The sequence below is a fragment of the Musa acuminata genome, chromosome BXJ2-2 (genome assembly GCF_036884655.1).
Source record: "Musa acuminata AAA Group cultivar baxijiao chromosome BXJ2-2, Cavendish_Baxijiao_AAA, whole genome shotgun sequence".
Classification (NCBI taxonomy): domain Eukaryota; kingdom Viridiplantae; phylum Streptophyta; class Magnoliopsida; order Zingiberales; family Musaceae; genus Musa; species Musa acuminata.
Genome location: NC_088339.1, coordinates 34744153 through 34765612, shown reverse-complemented (window position 1 = coordinate 34765612; position 21460 = coordinate 34744153). Strand labels below are relative to the sequence as shown.

The 21460-nt window shown below is 44.2% G+C and overlaps 4 protein-coding genes across 4 annotated transcripts; 3 read left to right on the top strand and 1 right to left on the bottom strand.

Moving 5' to 3' along the window:
* The first annotated feature begins 1276 nt into the window (after positions 1 to 1276).
* On the top strand, positions 1277 to 3095 carry LOC135606304 (uncharacterized GPI-anchored protein At4g28100-like). Its single transcript, XM_065097355.1, has 2 exons — positions 1277 to 2100; positions 2657 to 3095. Exons 1-2 carry the CDS (start codon positions 1480 to 1482, stop codon positions 2999 to 3001), a joined length of 966 nt encoding a protein of 321 aa, XP_064953427.1. The 5' UTR covers positions 1277 to 1479; the 3' UTR covers positions 3002 to 3095.
* A 1110-nt stretch (positions 3096 to 4205) lies between these two features.
* Positions 4206 to 4950, top strand: LOC103976810 (vignain-like; the record flags this gene model as incomplete). Its single annotated transcript, XM_009392136.3, has 1 exon — positions 4206 to 4950. A coding segment is annotated over one exon (597 nt), but the record flags the coding sequence as incomplete, so codon positions are not given.
* A 5692-nt stretch (positions 4951 to 10642) lies between these two features.
* On the top strand, positions 10643 to 13334 carry LOC135585023 (alpha-1,3-arabinosyltransferase XAT3-like). Its single transcript, XM_065097345.1, has 3 exons — positions 10643 to 11172; positions 11300 to 11383; positions 11868 to 13334. Exons 1-3 carry the CDS (start codon positions 11043 to 11045, stop codon positions 13106 to 13108), a joined length of 1455 nt encoding a protein of 484 aa, XP_064953417.1. The 5' UTR covers positions 10643 to 11042; the 3' UTR covers positions 13109 to 13334.
* A 1750-nt stretch (positions 13335 to 15084) lies between these two features.
* LOC135606302 (alpha-1,3-arabinosyltransferase XAT2-like) lies at positions 15085 to 18174 on the bottom strand. Its single transcript, XM_065097344.1, has 7 exons — positions 18052 to 18174; positions 17482 to 17976; positions 17310 to 17339; positions 17157 to 17210; positions 16856 to 16948; positions 16634 to 16768; positions 15085 to 16529 (listed from the first exon to the last, which is right to left on the bottom strand). Exons 2-7 carry the CDS (start codon positions 17612 to 17614, stop codon positions 15370 to 15372), a joined length of 1605 nt encoding a protein of 534 aa, XP_064953416.1. The 5' UTR covers positions 17615 to 17976; positions 18052 to 18174; the 3' UTR covers positions 15085 to 15369.
* Between the last annotated feature and the right edge of the window lie 3286 nt (positions 18175 to 21460).

The window sequence follows — 21460 nt, the reverse complement described above, 5'->3', positions numbered from 1 at the left end:
GAACAAAAATGTAAGAACAAGGTGGGCGACACATGAATCCTACAAGTTAGCGTCACATGCACGGGAGCAGAACGCCATTTGGTACTTCATGGAATATTTAGTGGACCACGATGGACTCCGAGGCGGCACTGCCATGAAACAGAGTCGCTCCTCTGTGTGTGCATTCTCTGCATTTGACAGATAGATGTAGCAGGTATCATTCCTTCCGCAACCATTCCACTCCACGCAATGGTACATACAAATAGTCCCCACTCCCGATACCAGATGTCTCACACCGTTCCGTGGTCGATACTCCTCGGTTCGGATCACAGCAACAGGGCTCACATCCTTCCTTCAAGATTCTCGAACATATACATGCAGCTAATGCTGCTGATCTCATTGGTTCCAATGATCGAGCCTTTACTGTCATGTCTTTTCCTTGTTGATGTACGGTACTCTGTTTCCTCGTGTTGATGTCTCCTGCAAAATTGGCGACAAGCATCCAGAAGCGAAGTTTGACTTTGCGTGTGATCTCGGTCACTGCAATTATTTTGTCCCAGACACAACCTGCTCCACCAGATTATGGAAGAATTGCTGATGTATGAACAAGTTCCTCGGGAGCTTTATCTTGGTTTACTGGGATAATTTCTACATGCTTTACGGACCATTTAATCACTGGGAAACTTGGGGTAGACTGTGTCTCGGACCATCCTATCCCATCTACTGCAGACGAATCATTTGCGTGTCCGTAACACTGGACTCCGCGGATAATGCCATGCCATAACGTAACCTCATCATTTTCTAGTGTTGTTTTCCTGGAATCCTATGCATAAAAAGGCTGAGCTTGTGAGCGCATCAGCTCGCAGACAAGGGCAGTCGCAGAGACATGGGGTCCAAAGCACATCTCCGTGCTGCTTGTTTCCAGTATCTTCACGGGCTCAGCCAGCCTCGCTGATACCCGGACAGCCATGGCAACGAAAGCTCCACTCGTGTACCACTTGCTCAACCCAAGCAGAGTCTGTGAAAAGAGGCCTTTAACTGATGCTCTGTCGTCGCCTATGTTACAATATGGGTAGTATATTAATGATGTTACTGTTAAGGAGTGTTCATGCATTAAGATTGATCAATAATCGTCTACGCATCACTACATATTTATCCAATACATCCAAAATTTTCGTTGACGTGGGCAAAAAGACCGATGGAACATCGCAATATCCACACTTACCTCCCAAGTTACAAGTGACATCCATCTTGTCCAATCATATATACATCAACGACAGCCCAATATCTTCTCCAAGCAAACCATTGCCACAACCTCCATCCTCGCTATATGTTTGAGCGCTTCTCCCTTGCTCCCTCTCTAACGTCCTCTCAGAACGCAGCGATCAAACATCACCAGGAAGGGAAAGACATACCCAAAAAGCAAAATGCAATAGGATTAAGCTGCCCGCGCGCAGAGAGAGAGAGAGAGAGAGAGCGAGAGAAAGAGAGAAGAGCGCAATGCCTAATCTCCTACCGCTGCTAGTACTGGTCCAGGTCTCTTTCCTGGTGGCGGTGCCCGACCCTGACACCGCTTCCATTCAGCTCATCGCTGCCACCGCCACCGCCGCCTCCACTCCAGTCACCGTCCCAGCCTCCCCCGAGCAGTCCGGCGTCTCCTTCGCCGCCTGCCCTCTCGACCCGCCGTCCGACCTTCTACCATCAGTCTCCGCCGCCTGCACTGCCTCCGACGGCGGTCCTCCCTCCCGCTATAGCTGTTGTCCCGCCCTCAAGGCATGGCTGCTCACCGCCTACTCCGCCACTGCTCTCGCAGCCCACCCCCTACCATCCACCGGCTTCGACCTGCCGGCCCTCCCCGACGACTCGGAGACGTGCATCGGCGGCGTGGAGCGCGCGCTCCGCCACCGCGGGGTGGAGCTCCCGCGCGTGAATGCCACGTGCGACGCTGCGTATTGCTACTGCGGCGTCCGCCTCCGGCGTCTCGCCTGCGCTGGGGCGTTCGTTGCGGACGTCAAGTTGGGGCGGTGGGTGCCGGCAGGGGACGCCGGACGGAGGCTGAAGAAGGACTGCTCTCGTCCCGGGTTCGCCGGGTGCACTCGGTGCCTTCGGACCCTAAACCAGGTGAGTCGCTTCCCAACCAGACGACTCGTCCAGCAAGAAAATTCCACGAACACATATATTATGAGAATGAAATTAAGGTGATGCGATGTGATCGAACATTATAAATTTCGGGTCTTAACAAGCTGCCATTTCTCCCTTCAATTCAACCTTCTCCATTTATGAGTCTACGCCGGTGTCAACTACCATTATAACAACGAATCTTGAAGTTTCTATTAATTAAAAGTTCTCTATTAATTTTTCTTGACCAAATGGTTCTTGAATTAGTTAGCTACATAATGAACCTGACATCCTTTTAGAACATTATCATCATCTCCGCTCGAACCTACACATCTCGACAATTTTTAGCTTCTCGAGGAACAACGACGTTGACTGCAATTTCCGCGCCTCGTCCCACTCCCAAAGTCACTGCTCATAAAACTCGCCGCTAAATTTTGTCTGGATCCGAGGAAACCGTAGTAGATTTCAATTGAACAGTTGCAAATGAAGCGAATTGGTCAGAATCGAGGCAGCAAAATTCCTACTGTCAACTGTTAACTGTGCCTGCATGTGTTGGCAGCTGAAGGCCAAAGAGAAGCAGGGTGGCAGCAGCAACCTGAGCATACCAGGCAAGGAGGCGGCCGCAGCGCATGAGAGGGAATGCCAGCTGATGGGACTGACATGGCTCCTCTCCAAGAACCGGACACTCTTCCTGCCCACCGCCACCTCCGTCCTCGAGGCGCTCATGGCGGCCGAGGATGCCGGCGGCTCCCACCCGGCTTCCTGCTCCCTTTCCCTCGACGAAGTGCCGCTCGCCGTCAGATCTCACCAGATCCATGGCCACGGCGGAACCTTCGCGGTCCCACCCTCGTCCCTCTTCTTCCTGCTTCTGTTGCTAACCCTGCTCCCAATCTTCCATGTCTAGTTTCATTGCTATTGCAGATTCGTGTACTTCCAAATTCGCAAGCTGTAATGGTGGTCTCCCCTAACATGAATGTTGCTAATATGATCATGATCGACATCGGACTAAGTTTTCGCGTCCATATAGGAGTGGTTCATGCATGGTCTTTGTCGTCGTAAACACTCCGCAGCTATCGTGAAGCGGGAGACGATATCCCATGCCAAGTATCAGTGGTCAAGAAAAATGGAGCATATATATATATATATATATATATATATATATATATATGATAATGTATCATACACGTAACTCATCACAAGCATCAGGTTAACCCTTATGCATTTCGCGGATACTCGCCTCAACGTCCTAAAGATTGTTGATGGATCCGGCCACAATATGATCAATGCCAAGAACTATGGCATTAGAATATTAGCACTGTGTATGTCAATCCTTATGTATGTTATATATATGGGCGAAGACTAAACCGGTCTTCATCAACAGAAACATGGAGATTAGTCGCAGGTTTCACGAACACATGTTTCCATTTGATAGATAGACGACTTCAAGTGCCTACCAAATCGAGTTTTAGAATTAGCCTCCATCATGCCACCAAGAGGTCACCTCCGCTTGTATAAGCAGGTTCACAATACGCTTTCGAAGCAAATCGAGTCGGAACATTAATTCGTGGATAGGAAATAGACTTCAGCGTTGCTGAAACTCAAGTCAATCCATCTTATCTTCTACTTCCAATATTCTTCACGGTTGCAAATATGATAAGCGTCACGTACTCAAGAAGGAAAACAACTTCTGAAGATGGCATCGTCTCCTGTATGTATAAGATGCTTAATTATTCTGAATTTGGGACACCTCTGATTAGTTCTCGTAATTTCACAGCAATTAATCATCGACATATATATATATATATATATATTTATTTATTTATTTATCACAAAAGAAACCTATTAATACATATATTATTGTTTAATATCTTATTATGTCTCCATGTACGTGTTAATAGTTCATCTGGTCCAAAACAATCATGCTTTAATCAGGTCAACTAAGCATGCCATCCATTATAAACCGAACACGCTATGCATATTATATATTCGACATGCATTGCGTGCACGAAATATACATTGCCACGCCATCTGGTTACGTTGACAATATCAGCTACGACCAAGCAATGGGTTTGACCCTCTCTCTCTCTCGTCGGTCGATCGATGCATGAACACGAATCGTAGGATCTTGCTGGGCGTTCTCCACGGTAGCAACAATAGAAGGGATCACCAAGATCAAGACAGATAAGCTGATCTCTCTGTCGGAGCAAGCACTCGTTGACTGCGACTTCTCCAATGGTGCGTGCGATGGGGGTTGGCAGGACAAAGCATTCGCCTTCGTCACCTCAAACGGCGGCATCACCACCGAGGCCAACTATCCATACCTAGGATATCAAGGTATCTGCAACATCACGATGCTTTCAGACCACGCAGCTTCCATCGCCGGCTTCGAGTACGTACCGGTGAACGACGAGAAGGCGCTGATGGCGGCGGTGGCCAACCAACCTGTGTCGGTGAGCATCGAAGCCAAAGGGACCGACTTCCAGTTATACACAGGAGGGATCTTCTCCGGGCCGTGCGGGACTGACCTTGATCACGCCGTCACTGCTGTTGGCTACGGGACGTGGCAGGGAACTAATTACTGGATAGTGAAGAACTCATGGGGCAGACTGTGGGGTGAGAAGGGGTACGTACTGATGCGGAAGGACGATGCAGCAAAAGAGGGACTTTGCGGCATCGCCATGGCCGCTTACTTTCCAACCGCGTGATGAAGGCTTGGTGGTGAATAGCGTTCACGAACGCGTTCTGCTTGTTTTCAGATTAAATTCATTTTGATGTTTGAAAAATAAATTATTTTATTTATAGTCTTTCAAAGAGTAATGTGTTGGATGAAAAAGGAAGAATACAAGTTAAAATGATTTAGGCACAAGGATCCAAAGTTCATATTTGCAATCACAAAATAAACTACATGGCGTTTGGTTCGAATTTTAAATCAAAAATCAAAATTGTTTCCTGAAAAGAAATCATAAAATTTACTTCACTTAATGAGTTCTATTATATTAAATATTTGTTAGATATACTTATAATAACTATCATAATAATACCATTGTTTGAGTGTAGTGATTACATTCGTGATAAAACATAATAACGTTACCTAAGTGTAAAAAATGTTACGCGATATCATTCACTACATTCAATATTTGACACCGATCCATGATCGCATCACCTATCCACCTTGCCCGCGACGTCAGAGGTGTTTGAATTGGGACACGAAACGGTAATCACCATATGCGTATGTTCAGCTGATCTCGGGTGAGAATAAGACGAGAAGGATTTCGCTCCGGAGAATAAAACGCTTTGTCGTCCTGATGGCACGCGGTAAACGCACCGATCCGTGTATGTACAAACCGTACCTTTTTGTTTTCTTTTACCAGAACGACGACGACGACGAATGGTACGAAACCTCCTCGTCTACGGCGAAAATTGGAGAGACCGGCAAGGCGAAGCTTCTCTTCCGAGATCGGAGAACGCAGAGAGAAGGCGAGTTTTGGTGAGTATCGTTCCTCTTCGATTTTAACTCTCAATCTTCCTTTTCGTACTCTCATCCGTCGTTTGATTTGGTTTTCATTACTGGGAGCTTCTCTCCTCGTCTTCTTTTCGTGGTTGTATTGGCATGTGAGAGTGAAATATGTTCTTCTTGTATGATCTGGTTCGTAATCTTGAAAACGATCGTTTTCTCTGAGGGTGAAACCCTTTGATTCGTTTCTACATCGCTGTAACTTGTGGTCTTATTTGGGTGAATCCTATTCGATTTGTGTGAAGAAAATTGGAGAAATCAAGTTACTTGGTTTCAAGATTGAAGATTCTGTTCTACGTACGTGTTGATTTACATTTGGATTTACGTGATGTACTTGCGATCTTGGCTACTACTTTTGATCCGTCGATGGGATCTCAGAGGAATAGTGGGGTTCCTCTTGTTACATTGCTAGGATATAATTACATTCAAATATGAATACAGTAATGTGATTATTAAACTATTGGTACGCTTGACGATGACTCAGTTGACAGCAAGCACCGTGACAAGTTTTATGGAAAGACGTTGTAGTTGGTGGTAGCTAAAAGACTCGCTCCACACACTGCTTGCAGAGCACTTGTGGCTGCAAAAAGACAGCTAAAGCCATGCTGATTGTATGAAATTTTATAATAGGGTTACCCCAACTATCAGTGGCACCAAGGAGATAGTCCTGACCACGGTTCCGGAATTGTCGGTTGTAGTTCCGATTCCATTAAATTTAGAAACAAAATTGGACCGGTTTCAAATTTGGAACTGTCTGTTCTAATTTCAGTTCCGGTTCAAACCATCCATTCTGATCAACAAAAAAGGAAAAAAAAATTAAATTACTCTACCAAGTGTTTAGACTTTTAATTTAAAGTGCTAATCACTGCACCATGAAACCTGTTTGTGTTCTATTTATTTTTTCTTTTTAGCTGGTTTGGAACCGAACCGAAACTATCGGTTACAATCCCAATTTCCAAGAATCAAAACCGAACCATATGGCCCTATTTTCGGTTCGATTCAGAACTGCCAAACCATTGACCCAGTTTGATTTTGGTTCAATTCTGATTTGAACCTATTGGGGTCAAGGCTACAAGGAGGAAGTAAGAATTGTCCTATTAGTAATACATGGTTGGCATAAAAGTTGTAACAAAAGATTGCAACTCTGATTCCCATTGAAAGAATGTGATCCCTCTCTCTTGGCTGGTGAGATAGCCTAATGGTTAGTACATATATAGATGTTTCCTCTTCATCTAATTTAGAAGAGAAATATAGCAGAGTAGAGCTGGTGTAATATCGAAGTACCTGAAGGAGTCAATATGCCTTACGGTTCGATTTCGAACATCCAATATATAAAGAACATAGCATAAGACTCTGTATGAGATTTAAGTTGGCTAAATAAAGAGATGTCTGCAAAAAGGGATAAGGCTTCGAGTTTTCTCTGACTCCCACATAGAAGGATGGTAAAGTTTTTTAATTCTTTCCTTGTTGGACTGGGATTGACCATCTATTTTTATCAAATAGGCCCCATTTGATAGCAATATAGATCACAAAACACTTTCGCATAGTTGATGGATCTCAGGTACAAGCATCTTGTACGTTGTTTAATGTAATGAAAATTTCTTCCTAGTTAAAAAAAAAGAATATGATCGTTCCATTTAATTTGCAATTAGGAGGACAAAGTATCCAAAGAATAAGAGTGAATGAGAGGGTGTAACTACTAATACCACTAAATCAATTGTATAAAAGGTATGATAAGTCAAAAAACATGATTTAAGGGCTTATCTTCCTACTAAGAAGCCTTGTGGGAGATTGTTTTCTTTTTCTTTTGTAATTATCATCCTAAAATATTATCAAAACAAACCTATAGAATTTTTCCAAATGTGAGTCCTATTAGTTAGATAATTGCTTAGCTTGTCCTAGAACTATATTAGGACGACTATACATAAAATTGATCAAACCTGGCCACTAGAGGCTCTTGAAATATAAACTAAAAAAAAAAGAACAATAGAATTAGGACTTAGTGAAATAGGCTAATTAGTCAGCTTTTTAACTCGTCCTGGTATAGGTTGTGAAGGCTCCAATCATTCCCTAGCATTCCACTTTAAATAATATGGAGTCCTTGTGACATCTTAATTTTTGATCATTTTGTTTATGACCTTTAATTGATATCTATATTGCTGAGATCATGAGCAGCATTAGGTTTCATGACCAACTACGAAAACAACACCAATGGTTAGATTTGTCAACTTGTGGATTCAAGTTGTGTTACTTTTTGTGGAATTACTGATTATCCCTATTGCCGTGGTATGTGCTCCACCATATAATCCATAGTCAATTCAACTTGTACTTACCGATATCAGGATCAATAATTTTTATGCATCAGTTTGTACCACAAGGGATTTGTCTCTAATGTTTGCTGCACCACCTAAAGCGGAGGTCAGAATCCATGTATTTGTTTTTCTTGATATTAAAGTTTGTCTTAACCATTTAATAAGTTTTATTGCCCCGGCTGGGCAAAAACTAGATTTTACATTTCTTGCTGTGATGATTCTCTCCGCTTTGCAAATCTATAATACATTCAGCATCTCTTAATGTCATTGAAAATTAGGGTATCTTCTATAACTTAAAGACTGACGCAAGTTTGCTTGGCTGGCCATTATCCTCCTCTAAAATCAAATCAAGAATTACCTCTTAAGTAAACATTATTTGAATGGATCAAGTTGTTGATTATAATCTCTTCAAGTTTCATCATAGAGCTTCTTGGAAGCAAAAATAATTAACAAGTAGCTCCACTAGATGCTTGACTGTTGCACCAAGGAAAGTGGCTTCAGGTTCTTCCATGAAGCATACTATACTGCTTTTTTCCCCCTCATGGTTACACTTTCATCATCTTTCTCGGTAGTTCCCAATCTTTGGAAGTATTTTATTAGATCGTTCAACAAACCTACTGATGCCCTTCAGATTTTTGCTGCTATGAAATATAGTATGAGTTAGTGCTTAGTGCTACCTCACTATTACTATCGGTAGTTATCTCATCATTGTTTATGACGTTGATAGAACTGTGGCTTTTTGTTGATAAACTGAACTTTGCTGTTTGTGTTCTTTTGTTGGGACGTTCAAGTGAAAGGGACTTGATCCTGATCGTCTTCAGCACAAACATCTCATGAACCTAGAAAAATCCCAAAACCTCCGATATATCAAGAAAACAGCATGGCACTGCACTGCACTTGATAGAAATGGAAACTTCCGTCTAGCTCTTCTCATACTTGAGAACGGTACCCAGAAATCACTAGCCTTAATGGTCACATTTAGCGCCAAAGAGGTTAGGGAGAGCAGTTAATGATAAACCAGCTTATGAATTTTTCACAGATTTAGTGTTCACTATAGATGATTCGAACACACAGACACAATCTGCTCTGATATTATTTTAAATAGTTGACAATTGCCAGTTCCTGAAAAACTTACGCCTATCAATAAGAGATCGACATTTTAATTATTTATATTCTTAACATTCAAGTTTCAATTTATTTATTTATTTATTTTTAATTTTTCTCATGTTTTGATCTGGAATAAATTGATCGAATATCAAGTGATAGCCGTCTCAGAATCAGAGCATCTTTTTTGTCATGGTTCGCAGTGTGTGCGCATTTCGATTTTATGCCTCCGAGGATGTTCAAGCCAGCACGTCTCCTTTTCGTGTTGGGTCTGCAACCTTTAATTTTATGTCTTTGCCGACCGTAGTTGTTCCAGTTTGTTCATGCTTCGTTGGAAGGATTCTTTGTTTGCTCGAGCGTTCCCATCTCTCTCCTTCGCATTAGCTTTCCACTAAATGTTGATGGTGGGTCTCCTAATTTTTCCCTTGAAACAGCAGCTAACAAGAGAGCAAGAATCGGAGTGACATCTCCATGAATCACGTCACTCGCTGCTCCTAAATAGTGGCATGGTCAGTACTTGGCCATCTTCTCCAGCAGCCAGAATCTAAGATGGAGGCCAACAATTGCGATGAAGAGTGAGGAAAAAGGTCAGTACTTGGAAAAAAATTTCCTACTTTCGAGGCAAAATCATGGCTAACATTATTGGAACATGTTCTTCGAAACCTTGGAGGTGGACGGCCTACCAGGACAAATACCTCACCCCCCACTTGATGCGAATTAATAGCTAGTGGCAGCTGTATGTCATAGGTCTCGTGGGCCAGCAGCAGAAGAAGTTGATAGCCATGAGAGCTTGTGGCAAATTCTCGGAGGACCACAGGTTCCCATCTCATCATACAACTTGGACAATGAACCAGTAGCGCCGAGATGACCTCTCTGGTTGTCCCTATTAGCATGGTTAACTCCGGAGTAAGATAACTAGGTAAGCACAAAATGCATCATGGCCTTGATGCGAGCATGTGCAAATGAAATCATTTAGGCAGGCTCACATCGAGGTCATTCGTTCCAAGCCGTGGGTGGCCACATGGTCAAGAAGAGGAATCGATGACTCGATGTTTCCTACCGACATCGTAAAAGAATAAAAGTATTCCTGTAGGGAGAGAAAAGTGCATGCATGCATGCATGAAAAAAAATGATGAAAGTATTCCTGTAGAGAGAGAAAAGTGCATGCATGAAAAAAAATGATGGGGTTCTTATATACACAAAAGAATAATAATAATATAAAAAAAGGACTCGTATAGGCTGGAGACAGCAAAGAAACAGGTGTTCATCAAAATGCTTGGTGATACGAGCTATAATCAAGTACAAAAGATTCATACCCTCATGTGGCTCAACCTTGCATCATGCAGTCCCCGTGCTAGACATGCCCTGCTTAGAAGATGACAAACTTTTACTCTTTAACTTTTAACCATTAGAATAAGTCCACTAAATCATTGCCTCAATATGATTTTGATACGGTGCGTGATTAACATTAGTTTCCCTGTTGACCTTTCTCTTGTTATCCTAAAAATTTTATCAGAATGTCACAAGCTTTTTCTAATGATGTTTTCTTTGGAGGTTAAGGGAAAACATAAATTTCAATTATTGTTCTTACTGTTTGTTGTTAATCTTAAATTTTGTGTGACGGTTCATGGATCTTTATAGTGTGTCATTGTGAGAAATATTTTCAAAGTCAACATCACTTGAGAAATGGGAGGACACAAATCACCATCCATCTTGGTAAATTACAGGATGTAAATTAGATATAAATATGTCCAAGTCTACTAGGGTGATAAATAAATGTGAGACAACTGCACACATCTCTGTTGGGTCTGTTGTTGTTTTTTTTAACACAAGGGTTGTTAAGAGAGAATATGGATTAAATAAGTGGTTGGTGGTGGCTTGCATTTAGTCAAACCATCCAGGGAAACAAATTAGTCCATAAGAGAATCGGAGCTTTGATAGTATTATAATTCAAAAGAGGAGTTCTGCAAAGAACAGGGAGGGCGGAAGGAGAAGGAAGAGAGGGTGGAAGAAGGATGAAGTCCCACAGGACTCCTCCCAGGTTTGAGCCTAGGAGGACAGGCAACGCTTTCATCGTCGCTACCATGCTTCTTTCCCTCTGCATCCTCTCTCTCATCAAGGCTCGCTATTGCTCTGTTCCCAATGGTGTGTGTGTGTGTGTTTCTCTCTCTCTCTCTCTCTCTCTCTCTCTCTTGTTCTTGTCTGATCTTATATTTTGTTTATTGATTATGAATCGTGTATTCTCAAGAAAATACTACTGTTGTTCTTGCAGCAAAGTCACAGGCATTAGCAGAATTAGAACCCACGGAGGTTTCAGGCATGGTAACACTGAAGGGAGGCGAAGCTGCTCTACCAGGTACTTTCGGTAGCACATTTTAGCAGAAAATTCATAATTTTGGCTAGATTCTCGACTAAGGTTGAGAAAGTTCATTGAAAAATAGAAAATTGTAGAAGAAGTGGATAACAGAAAAGAAAACTCAATCTTCATCGAGTGAAAACAAAAACAAAAAACCAGTAAGCTGAATCTAGTCGTCTTCTTCTTTCCCCCTCCCCCCCCCCCCCGCCCCCCTCCTTGGAGAAGTACACCAGAGGCAAATAGGCGTCTGGTCTACAAAATCTTCATGTAAAATTTGCAAGAATAAACTCTTAAGCAGTCGAATGAATTATGCGCATATTTTGCAGAACATCTGTCCGTTTATATGGTCCATACTTGTTCATCCTTAATGTTTACTTTTTCTTCTCAAAAGAAGATATTGACAATGAGGAAATTTGTCAATTTTGACAGATTTTGCTAATCCAGATGATTATTGATCAAATGCTCTGTTTTTTTTTTTTTGCAGAGGACGAAGAAGATGAAGGGAATACAATAACTTCCCAAAAGATTGTTGCAGAAAAGGCTGCAATCGACTTGAGCAAGCCAATTTGCTCCGAAACAAGCAAGAGATCAAACGTATGTGAAGCGGACGGTGACATAAGATTGCAAGGAAGCTCCCACACCATACTCCTACACCCTTCTTCGACAGATCGAGAATGGAAGACCAAACCTTATTGCAGAAAGCATGACCCCCCAGCCATGAAGAATATTAAGGAATGGACAATAAAGCCTTTCCCCATCAGTGAGCCACCCCCTCAGTGCACCGTGAACTACACGGTCCCAGCGCTGGTCTTCTCCATCGGAGGATTCACCGGCAACCTCTTCCATGACTTCACCGACGTCATTGTCCCTCTCTTCATATCCTCCTACCAATTCCGTGGCGAAGTCCAGTTTGTGGTAGCCGACATAAAGCCATGGTGGGTGAGCAAATTCATCTTAATTCTCAAACAGCTCTCCAACTACGACATCATCGACGCGAACAACGACGACCAGGAGGCGGTGCGCTGCTTCCCTCGCGTGATCGTGGGGCTGAGCTTCCACAAAGAGCTCGGCGTCGACGAGTCAAAGACTCCGACTAGTTACTCCATCGTGGACTTCAAGGCGATGCTGAGGAAGGCGTACGGGTTGGAGAGGCCGACAGCAGCGCCGTCGGGGGACCCGTGGGACATAAGGAGGAAGCCCAGGATGCTGATCATATCACGCAAGAAGACCAGGGCGTTCCTGAACGAGAGGGGGATGACGGACATGGCCATGAGCTTGGGGTTCGACGTGCGGGTGGCTGAACCCGACATAACCACGGACCTCGCCAAGTTTGCTAGATTGGTGAATTCCGCCGACGTGATGATCGGGGTGCACGGCGCAGGGCTGACCAACATGGTGTTCCTCCCGGAGGGGGCGGTGCTCATCCAGGTGGTGCCCATGGGCGGCCTGGATTGGCTTGCAAGGGACACCTTCGGGCAGCCGTCGCCGGACATGCAGATTAAGTACATGGATTACCGCATCCAGGCAGATGAGAGCACATTGAGTGATCAGTACCCAGCGGATCACCCTGTGCTGAAGGATCCCTATTCCATCCACAAGCAAGGCTGGAATGCACTCAGCAAGACGTACTTGGACAACCAGAATGTGAGGCCTCACCTGGGTAGGCTGAGGAACACTCTGATGGACGCCCTCAAACACCTGCCTCACGGCCGCAAAGAGGCTTGAGCAGTGGTTTGTAGTTGCAGTAGCTTTTCCTTCTTTCTTCTTCATCTTCTTTCATTTTTGTTACATTCATTTTTTTTTCTTCTTTTGCTTTTGTTGTATGAAAAGTTCACATAAGTGTGTCTCTGGGTTGGGACGGTGGTATATGAAATCCACACAATGTAATTACTCATATTGGGAAATATAGGATCAAACAATCTCGGAGAATAAGAATTTGCAGTTTGCAACATGACTTTGCCTCTCATCCTAGTTTTATTCTGAGATTAATCCTACAGTTACTCAGCCGAAAGTTTTCATAATAGGAACCTTCCCTTAGAAATGTAGGAGAATCGTACGTGCGTTTTCCTGTTGGAGAGCAGAGTTGATTCGTAAATGGTGTTCACTGTAACTCTCGACGTTCATCATTTCCGTTCCCCTCAGATTACAAACTGCGGCTTTCAATCTTTCCTGGAGAAACCAAGGCTAGAGCTTCTCCATCCGCATTCCAAAACTGTAATCGATCTAAACAACTTGGTTCCTTCCTTGTGCAACGCAACGCAACGCATTCATTTCAAAGAACCTTCTAAGAAGAGTGCAAGGGAGATAACATGGGGGGAATGAAGGCTTCCTGAAATGTTTTGGAGGAAAGAGTACATAACATCACATTTGACTGTTTCAATGTAAAACTTCCTGACCGGATCAAAGGGTCTAAGTCTCTCGGTAGAGGTTGCAGCAGATACGGGTTGCTGTCAAGGGCCATTCATATAATTTGCTCTCTGACACGGAAGGTTCTCGCTTTCGTCCGAGACAAACGCAAGTTGCTGCTTTCTCAATCTGGTATCGAGTGATGAAGGGACCCAACTCGTATGTCATGCGTGAACATACCAAGTCTTATTGATTTGGTGCCGGGGAGCTATCCAGGAAGACTAAACGCCTACAGCCCCACCTATTTAAGAAAGTCCAACCTCATTACATCCTACATTTATACTTGTAGTAGAAGAAATGGCAGTGCCAACCATCATCGCATGGACACATGCATCGTGCAAAGAAGTAGTATTTTAATGTTATGTTGTTTCAATCGAGACCAGGGAGAGCAAAGCAAAGTACATACCGATGTTACCATGTCGTGGTTCTTGGAACTACAGGCTACTTGCCCACATGATACAGCCAGCTATTCTATGTTTGGTCAGAGCAGATATCACATGCTGCAGAATATGTAAATTGCTCTATCATGTTAAACCACCACCTTGTGCAATAATTATTTCCCTAACTTTGAGAGCAGCTCGTCCTCGTCGCATATCAGTATAGCACGGAGCATATAAAATAATGCTGATGGTACATCGACAGCTGTTCTTCCTCGTTCGATGCCATCATCCCCTCGTCCTCGTCTCTGTTTGATTGCGGTACGAATGATATAGTTGAATATGAACATGTACTCGAGGAATTGAAGTGAACATGCGAGCATGTTAATATAAGCTGTGCATGTGTGCTCTGCGATGAGGTTGACAGACCAAGAGCTCCAAGAAAAATCACAAATCCAGAAGCTAACACGATAGTATCTGACAAGAGGTTAGTTAAATCTTCTCTTCCCAACCATCATCCACATTAATGAAGAAGCACTATGCTGCAGCAGCTGGCTTTTTCTTTTGGGAAGGACAGTGTGTTGTCTTTTGCTCCTCGGGACTTTCCTGTTACCTTCCCTTCTCCTTCTCCTTCTCCTTCTCCTTCTCCTTCTTTTCTTGTTTCTTTACCCTGGTTTACCTTTGGCATCTGGTAAAGAGAGGCAGACAGATTGGACATATTCCACCTCATCTTTCATAAAGAACGGTTCCTAAACCGACGACTGTGTTACGCTTGGTTTTCTGTAGAAATTAGCTTTCGTAGGTGGCTGCTTTGAGAGCCGTCTTTGTGGTGTGCCACTTCTGTGGCCCCGTGGTCATGTGCCATGGAGTACTACGAGTTGAAGCCTTATGCTTTTTTGGGTCATAATGGAGGGCGAGTTGAAGTCCACCAACCCCGTCAATCATTCTTCATTTATGGTACAAGAGGCGGATGATAGTCCTCGGTGACAAATGAAACCAACCTTCTATCTACATGCCATTCTTACAGCAGAGTAACTCAAACTTCAATTGCAGAGGCTACGGAGGACCAGTCTGAACCATAGACATCAATCACCATACCTTCTGGTACATCGTACTCATACACCTCCCATCTTGCTTTGTTGCCCCTTCTTAATCATGACGAGGGAAATAATTGGTGACACAAAGAATCGGTTTTATTTTCTGCTATTGTATGATGTGCTCCAGTGCTTTCCACAGCACGCTCTTGAACTTGTTGATGTCGAGCTTCACATTCTGGTTAGCCATGAAGGTTGACCTGAGAACATGGAATCCTTGCTTGTGGAAGGAGAAAGGATCCTTGAACACAGGGTGATCCCTCGGGTACTGCTCTGTCAGACTGCTCTCCTCTATGTCGATGCTGTACTGCACGTAGTTCAGCTTCATGTCCTTGGCCGGATCTCCAAAATCCAGCATGGATAGCCACTCCAGCCCTCCCCATGGCACCACCTGTATCACGGTGGCGTTGGGAGGCAGGAACACCAGATTGGTGAGCCCGGCGCCGTGCACCCCCACCATCACGTCCACCGAGTTCACCAGCTTCGCGAATTGCGCCACGTCGGATCCCACTTCTGCCTCGTTCACCTCCACTTCGAAGCCCAGCTGCTCCGCCAACTGAGCGATCTCGAACAGATTCACGAACTTCCGCGATCGCTTCCTTGCTATGATCAGTATTCTCGGCCTCCTACCCGCGAGATCCTCGATGTTGGACATCGACTCTCTCTCCAGCGACAATGCGCTTCTCATAAATTTACCGAAGTCGACCATGGAGTAGTCATTGGGAGCCCTGGCGGGATCGATGCTGAGCTCCTTGTTAGCTCGAAGACCCACGACGACCTTGGTGAAGCAGTGCACGCCCTTGTCCTTGTCGAAGTCGATCGGTGGGTACTTGGAGAGCTTCTGGAACAGGAGGCGGTACTTGTAGACCCACCACGGATTCATGTCGCTCACCACGAACTGGACCTCGCCGTCGTACTGGCGGGCGGTCAGGAAGAGCGGGATGAGGACGTCGGTGAAGTCATGGAAGAGGTTGCCGGTGTATCCGCCGGTGGAGAAGACGACGGCGGGGACGTTGTGGCTGACGGTGCATTGAGGTGCGGCGGTGCTGGACTTCACCGTCAACTCTCTGACTCGGCCGAACGCAGTTTGGTCTCCCTTGCGGGCGTAGGGGCGGAATCGGAACGCCTGGTCACTCTGCGGAGATTCTACAAAGATGACGTCCGATGAATTCCCAGGAATTCTGATGTCGCCGGACATCTCGCAGATATCTACTCGAGGGTCTGAAAAATCGCATGACAGCATCTTCTCCACGGCCTTAACTTCCCGAGCTGCAGACATATTGGGAAGAACACGGCGTGTGCATCAAACATAGTATTCCAATGCCCAACGAACCTTCTCTATGTTGTACTTAAATCTGATGTCCATGACATACCAGGTTGCTCGGGAGTGGTCTTTTTATCCACCTGAACGGTATCATCGATGGTGTAATTGGAAACCGTCGGCAGCGTCATTCGATTGTGGTCTTCATCTCGATCGGTGCGTTCCTCCTCTGCCTCGACTGTGGTTTCTGTAAATGAACGAGGCAAAAGTAAGGGCTTAATTAGCTCATAATTCCATCGACCCCTCTCGCAGCTCTCTGTGGCGGTGGACATACCCATTACTTCATCAATGCCCGTCTTGTCGTCCTCGATCGGATCAACGATGGTGTGATTCTTTTTACCTTGGAAATTCTCCTCTTTCTTCTTTTCTGCAACACAAAGCAGATTCAAATCAAAACTACATGTTATCCTAGCAAATAGAGAAATCCTTCTTTGCTAGGCATTAATTAAAGAAGCATGTTTATCAATTGTATGCTTCCTTTTTCTTCCATTGGTTCTTTCTCACTTGCGGCGTTAGATCACCGAATCTATGCAAGCTTGACGTTGACCAAACTGAAACAGCATGCAGGTGCTCACCTGTAGAGGGAGCCGAATAAGATGAAGTGTCTGCTGCTTTCTCTCGCTCCGCATCTGCACCGAAAATATATCAAGCAAAAGATTATGCATCCTAATAATTCACATCAAACGCCAAAACATCCATGAATCAGAGAATCCAGCCAGGAAGCTTACCTGATTTTTGAGGACGCAGCCTTGAACTGACTGCAAAACATGTGAACGCGAGTTAGAATCTCGAGCACAAGGCTTTCAACATCAGAGCTTGTAACGAAAGAAAGTAAGACGGATGGCGGTCTATTGAAATCGGCAGATGCCGAAAGCCCAACCAAGAACGCAAACAACTTACGACTGGGGAAAGTGAGTGGTCTAGACACCACTATGAAGGTCATGGAGACCAGAAAGCATCCTATGACGAGCACCACGAATCTGAATCTTTGCGACTGGCCGGCGTTCCGGAACAGCTTCATCTGGTTCACCATCTCCGCAGCCGGTGCAGGCCTCGATCTTCTCCTCTTTCACAAGAAAGAAAGAAAGAAAGAAAGCAGAGATTTCTTATGCACACCAGCGAATACCCGTCGACTTACATGGAGCTCCAAAGCTGCTCCTTGACAGCCTCATGGCGTCACTAAACTATGGACCATCGGAATATATTTTACAGGAGTTGTTTGTAGGTGGGTAGGTATACGTGAGACTCGGTCAGGGAGACGAGGAGAGCAGGTTTTTTCTCCGAGCAACACAAGACGAAGCACACGGTTGACCAAGCGAACGTCTTCACCTGCTTGCCTTGTTCCTTCCACCTCTTGATTTGTCCAAGGCACGGAGTTGGTTCGGAGCTCCCCTACTGCAGCAGCCAATTCAATTTGGCAGAGGAATCCATAAAAATGGGGGACATGCTAGTGGGAAGAAGGAAACCCACCGTTTACTTCGACTTGGTCTCTCGACCCATGAAATGCATCCTGCTTAGTATATATATTTATTCTAGGCCAAAACTTGGTCGAGGTATCATCACCCAAGGAACAGTTTCCGAGAAAGAAAGTCAAATGCTATTTATCAACCTTGTTTAGCTCATTAGATAAGCCAGATTATTATGAGAAAAAAAGGATAATTATATATTTTTGTTGATTTATCATCATAGGAAATTTATTGGATGGTCTAGATTTATTATTCTTTTAGAAAGCAACAAAAGATTAGGTAAAGAAGAAAGTTGAATGTTTATTTCTTCTTCAAATTATCTTTCTACCGTGGAAGGTTGTGGAACAATACTTTTGATGCCCCGCCAACCTCATCCCTATTTCCTCCTCGCCCACGACAGATCCTTTTCCATTTCCCCTTCAACATCTTCAATCTGTGTCGTAAATTACATGTGGTCCACCCATTGGCTGTGCACTACGACGATGCTGCTGCTGGACTAAATGGAAGTAGACTTTTTGGCAGCATATAAATCCATTGTCTTCCACTAGAAACATGTGGAAGATACTAGCCATCACTGGCTCGAGAGGTTTCATCAACAGGATGTGCCTTGTCTTGCAGGTAATTGGGCACGGCACCTTTCTTCTTCTACTGCTCCTTGGCTGTTGAATACAACAGAGGTGCTATCCCAAGGAAAAAAGGTTAAGGTCATCGAGTAATCCAAGCCTATGAGCTCGGAGCAGATGCTATAAGTCACTACTCCTCCTTATTCGAAAGCATTTTAAGGCCATTATTTGAACAGCACGCAGGTTTAGGCAGATAAGTAGTGATCCCCATCAAACTGTATTCGCCAGCCATATCAGTAGTGATCCTCTTCTTGCACTCAGGATCAAGATGTGGCCGTGATGTTGCTAGTGGTTGGAGCCCCACTTTGTCATAGGAGAGAGATAGTGCTTGAATATGAACACGTATTTCCTAAATATCTGGCATGGGTTGTAGGTCAATGACTAAGATGACAAGTTCTTAGTCGTTTCCACACTCAGCAGATGCCGATCAGCGCATCGATAACTGTTCTCTAGTCATCAGAATTTGAGGTCATGTCATGGAACTCCTTTTTTTTTCTTAATTATTATTGTTGTATTGTATCTCATATGTTTATAATTTTTCTTTATAGGTTCAAAATCTGAAAATTACAAAGCAAACTCATTAAAAGAATTCATGATTGATCAGCCACACGTTTGTTGGGATATGGAATACGACCAAACAAGAAGTTGGTCATATTCTGAAGATGATTCCGCACAAAATTAAGGATGAAGACAAGGAAAACTTGGAGAAAAATGTATGGTGGAAGAATGACAACGAAGATTTATACAATGTTATAGGATTTCTCTACAAGTGTTTCCATGAATGTTCTTTTTCTTCTTCTTCTTCTTGTCATCCGGAAGGTAACCTCGAGTGTTTTTTTTTTTTTGTGGATGTGGCCTAATGGTTCAACAGTCGTCGTCGTCGATGCCAAGGGTTGGAAGGTAGCGAATGTGATGTACATTCACAATGAATGAGATAGTGTTTGGTCTCTATGCAAGCGACACGAATATGTGGATCATGAGGTGGGCAATCTTAGTTTATGTGTGAATTGCATACGAAATGATGATCTTGCCTCATTTCTTTTTTCCTCCTTACAAGGCGATCGCGCATGGGGGGGAGTTGTTTCCTGCATCTTTCTTCTTCCTGGTGGAAGCGCAGTTCCTGCGACTCGATAATGGCGGAGCACCCACACATGCAGAACCAGTCCTTCGATTCCAACATCGTGCTATAAACAAAAATAATGTAGTGAACGGGACGGGACACTCGGCAATGGAGATGCAACCGTTGAAATCTCTTCATCATACAGATGGTGATCTTTATCGACAAAGCAGCTGAAATGTTTACATCACCATTAAATGTTGCAGTGACAACCAAGACGGTGGACCACTCTCTCTCCCTCTCTCTACCATTCATTGGTCATGCAGTAAAGACTCCGTCTACCATACTAATTCTCTCTCTGTAGACCAAGTCGACGAGAGGAAAGCAGTAGATCAAGTTTCTTTCGGTTCTTTACGGATCATTTCTGTCCAAACCAGAGGTTCATTCCGCAAGCACAGGCAACGTCTCACGTAGAATCTCAATACAACAACAGAAGATGACGACTCGTGGATTAATCGCAATGAAAAACGTATGATAATAAGGTGGAGAAAAGCAGAAATTGCAGGGGAACAAACACACCCTATCACCAAGAGGGTGTGTCCCTCCTGGGGAATCGAAGAACACAGAAGCTTGGCCTCTCGCCGGTTGAATCAGCAGCGACGGACTCGACTGGGGGAAGAAGAAAAAAGGCCAAAAACCAAAAAAAGGGTGTGAGGACTCGAAGGTGGACTTACCGCATGTCAGTGCGAGGACAATGAGGCACCAAAAAAAATTTTTTGGCGTCAAATCCCTGGAGGTCAGATTTCGTAATTTCACTGCGGTGACCGGATCATCGTCCATCGGCTGAATCCGCAACCAGTTTCAGTGACGACACCGAGTGAACTTACCGCACGTCTGTGGCGTCCAATCCCTGGAGGGAGGTCAGATTTCCAAGTCTGATGGCGGTGACCGGATCAATCGGCTGCGGGCTGACTCCGCTATATCATCGATAAGTTTAGGTGAACTTACCGCACGTCAGTGCGATGTCAAGGAGTCCGAACAAAAAATTTTTTGGCATCAAATTCCTATCGGGTCAGTCTCACGGCGGTGCCCGGATCATCGGCTGCGGACTGAATCCGCAACGCCATCATATTCCTCCTGGTCTACGTACCGCACGTCAGTGCGATGCCAAAGAGGCCTAAAAAAAATTCTTTTGGGCCTCAAACCCCTCGATGTCAGATTTCTTAGCCTCACTGCGGTGACCGGATCCTAGCCTTGTATCTATCTATCCATCCATCCATCAATCTATAAAGAGATTTAAGTGCCTTCGAAATAATAATAAATAAATCTGTGTGAAAAATTTAACTAATCTAACGCCATTATTACACGTACAATTATTATTATTATTATTTTTGTATCAACTAATCTATTTACCATTTTTTTTTCTCCCAAACGATTTCTCTGGGAGTTTCCAGATGAGCCTTATTAAGTGTCTTGTTGTTTCGTTCTCGGTGAGCTTACCACCAGCCTTTCGAGCGTAGAGTGCCTTGGGAGAAAACTAAATTCGTGTAAAAGCCGCCGTCGTTCTGTGTTCTTACTCTTACTGCGGTGAGCAGAACCATGGTAGGAATGGGCTGGGCTTCGAGAGGGCTCGGCCCAAGTAGTCCATCGAAGCTGGAAATGTGAAGTAACATGGGAATAATATTTGTAATATTCATTAGGTATCACGTGGTATACGTGACGTGTCTTCAATA